This window comes from Limulus polyphemus, unplaced genomic scaffold (genome assembly GCF_000517525.1).
Source record: "Limulus polyphemus unplaced genomic scaffold, Limulus_polyphemus-2.1.2 Scaffold12632, whole genome shotgun sequence".
Classification (NCBI taxonomy): Eukaryota; Metazoa; Arthropoda; class Merostomata; order Xiphosura; family Limulidae; genus Limulus; species Limulus polyphemus.
Genome location: NW_013678242.1, coordinates 1 through 3329, shown reverse-complemented (window position 1 = coordinate 3329; position 3329 = coordinate 1). Strand labels below are relative to the sequence as shown.

Sequence of the window (3329 nt, the reverse complement as noted above, 5' to 3'; positions counted from 1 at the left end):
CACCAATATATATATGTATAAATGGGAAACATCACTTGTAGTACAATAACTGAATATATATATATATGTATAATAGGGAAATATCACTTCTAGTACAATAACTGAATATATATATATAGATATGTATAATAGGGAAACATCACTTGTAGTACAATAACTGAATATATATATGTATAATAGGGAAATATCACTTGTAGTACAATAACTGAATATATATGTATCTGTTTAAGTGGTAAGCTATACCAAAAACATCATCAATATATCTACAGTATAAGACAGGGAGGGTACCTGTGTAGTTCTGAAATATGCAATCTTCAATGTACCCAACAAACAGGTTAGCATGGGAGGGACCTATTTTGGTTCTCATGGCTACACCCTTCACTTGTTTATAGAATCTGGTGTCAAAAGAATAGGCATTTAATGATAAAACTAATTCAACTAATCTAATTAGGGTTTCAGTAGGTGGATCTAGGGTATCCCTTCTGTCAAGGTAGTGTTTTAGGGCCTTCAGTCCATCTTCATGTGGAATGGACAGTTTGATGATATTCATCAAGAGGGTCATTATCACAGATAGCATAAGACGATTGGTTGTTGGTGAGATAAAGTTCTTTTTTCCAAATAACCACTGCTCCTCCTTTGTTTAATTACAAATGTCCGAACTTAGCTTTCGAGAAATTGCTTACCTTAAATCATATCAGTAATTATAACACCAACATTGTAGAGAGTTCAAAACATCCAATTACATGCGTCCAACTTCCCTTCAGCCAATGCACTCTTACTTCCTGTGATTATCAACACATTCCCCTTACACTCACATTTTACTCATTCAACACACAAATAACACGTATATTGTTTGACAACTTCCACATCATAACACAGAACAATACCATTGGTTACATGTTCCATAACAAACCTCTAATTTCTTATAAACAAGACACAAACATTAAAGATTTACTCATCCATAGTCAACTTCCGAACGACATACAACTATCATCTGCTACTGAAGTTGGTTCATATAGTTGTCAGAGGAGCAGATGCAACACTTGCCCATACATTGATCATAGAATATCTGTTGGAGACCCTAAATCAACGTATTCTGTTAATCACTTTTCCACCTGTATGTCTAAATGTTTAAATGCAAGGCTACTAGAGAGCTATCTGTCCCTGAATTTGAAGTAATTAGACATAAGACAACTATTCAGTAACACTCACTTTCAACTTGTGGGCTTCTCATTACCTATGAAAAGTAGGATTGATATTCACATTATAATGGATGAAAGGACAAGCATGTTTGGTGATGCCATTTGAACCTGCAACCCATTGATTGCCCTATCCAACAGACATTATCAATTTGAACCTGCAACCCTTTGATTGTCCTATCCAACAGGCTCTATCAATTTAAAAACTCCAACCCATTGATTGCTCTATCCAACAGGCTCTGTCAGTTTGAGCCTGCAACCCTTTGATTGTCCTATCCAACAGGCTCTGTCAGTTTGAGCCTGCAACCCTTTGATTGTCCTATCCAACAGGCTCTATCAGTTTAAAAACCTGCAACCCATTGATTGCCCTATTCAAAAGGCTCTATCAGTTCAAACCTGCAACCCATTGATTGCCCTATCCAACAGACTTTATCAATTTCAACCTGCAACCCTTTGATTGCCCTATACAACAGAATCTATCAATTTCAACCTGCAACCCTTTGATTGCCCTATCCAACAGACTATCAATTTAAACCTGCAACCCATTGGTTGCCCTATCCAATAGACTCTATCAGTTAATTGAACAGGGGGGGATGTACATGATATGGTACAAACAACAGTATTATTAGGAATTCTTACATTGGATTTGTAGGTATAGTGTATAAAAAGGTGCTGAAGAATAATGTAATTGGATAATGTGAAAACATAACTAATATTTTACAGTGGAGTTTTGTTTACTGTAAAGTTTAACTGTGTGTTTCAGAGCCAGGAAGGTGACACAGATGAAGGAGAACTAAGTGTATATTGTGTAACTTGTTTAATGTAATATGTTATAGTGGAGTTTTGTTCACTGTAAAGTTTAACTGTGTGTTTCAGACCAAGGAAGGTGACACAGATGAAGGAGAACTAAGTGTATATTGTGTAACTTGTTTAATGTAATATGTTATACTGGAGTTTTGTTTACTGTAAAGTTTAACTGTGTGTTTCAGAGCCAGGAAGGTGACACAGATGAAGGTGAACTAAGTGTATATTGTGTAACTTGTTTAATGTAGCTAATATGTTATAGTGGAGTTTTGTTTACTGTAAAGTTTAACTGTGTGTTTCAGAGCCAGGAGGGTGACACTGATGAAGGAGAGCTAAGTGTGTATTGTGTAACTTGTGGCCATGAAATTGGAGCAAGAACAGCACTGAAGCACATGGAGAAATGTTTCAACAAGGTAATACGTTTACATTAAGTTTAAGGTGTTGTACTTCTTTCCATGTCAGTAATGTCTAATGCGTGATGAAATTGAAATGTGACTCTATTTTACAAAATACACAGCCAAGACAGGTCACTTTGTAAAGAGTAAAGGTCAGTTTTCTATTATTGCATACAATAATATGAGAGCTCGTGAGCTGCATCATTGTAATTTCTGTATTGTTAGCCAGGCACATCTTAAAGATCAATATAACAAAAATAATAAATATATACAAATGTATAATGTTATGAGATTTAAGATATTTAGTCTAAACATTTATGTTTTCATGTTATAATTTGTGTTCATTCTAGAATGAAGGAGGCATAATTTATATTATTTCCTAATTTTTTTATAGTGGTTACAAGATCAGTCAAATCTACCAAACCTGTACAGAAATTCCTTAGTTTTCAAACAATTCTGCCTCTGCACATTTTGTAGCTCTTATTTTCCACAACATGTATTACATAATGATGGTCATTTTCACACTGTCTAGGATTGAATATAAGGACTTTGTTCATGATGGCCAACTTGTAGTGGGTGGTATTATCTTACACGTAGTTTGGACCTTTTTCAGGTCTTGACACATATTTCTTTCCTTCTATAATTCCCATTCATAAAGTGTGGATTTTTGGCAGTAACATTTCTTCTCAAGTACGTTACCATCCTCCTATTCCTTATTATTCTTCAGTATGTTACCTTCCTCCTATTTCTTTTTATTCTTCAGTATGTTACCATCCTCCTATTTCTTATTATTCTTCAGTATGTTACCATCCTCCTATTCCTTATTATTCTTCAGTATGTTACCTTCCTTCTATTCATTATTATTCTTCAGTATGTTACCATCCTCCTATTCCTTATTATTCTTCAGTATGTTACCTTCCTTCTATTCCTT

The 3329-nt window shown here is 34.7% G+C and overlaps 1 protein-coding gene across 1 annotated transcript in view; it reads left to right on the top strand.

Annotated features, from left to right (window-relative positions):
* LOC111083990 (CXXC-type zinc finger protein 1-like) overlaps window positions 1–2627 on the top strand; it is a 7780-nt gene extending 5153 nt beyond the window's left edge. The window contains exon 5 of the mRNA XM_022380760.1: window positions 2306–2627. Coding sequence (XP_022236468.1) covers window positions 2306–2434 — 129 coding nt within the window. The 3' untranslated portion in view covers window positions 2435–2627. The remainder of the gene's footprint in view (window positions 1–2305) is intronic.
* The last annotated feature ends 702 nt before the right edge of the window (window positions 2628–3329 follow it).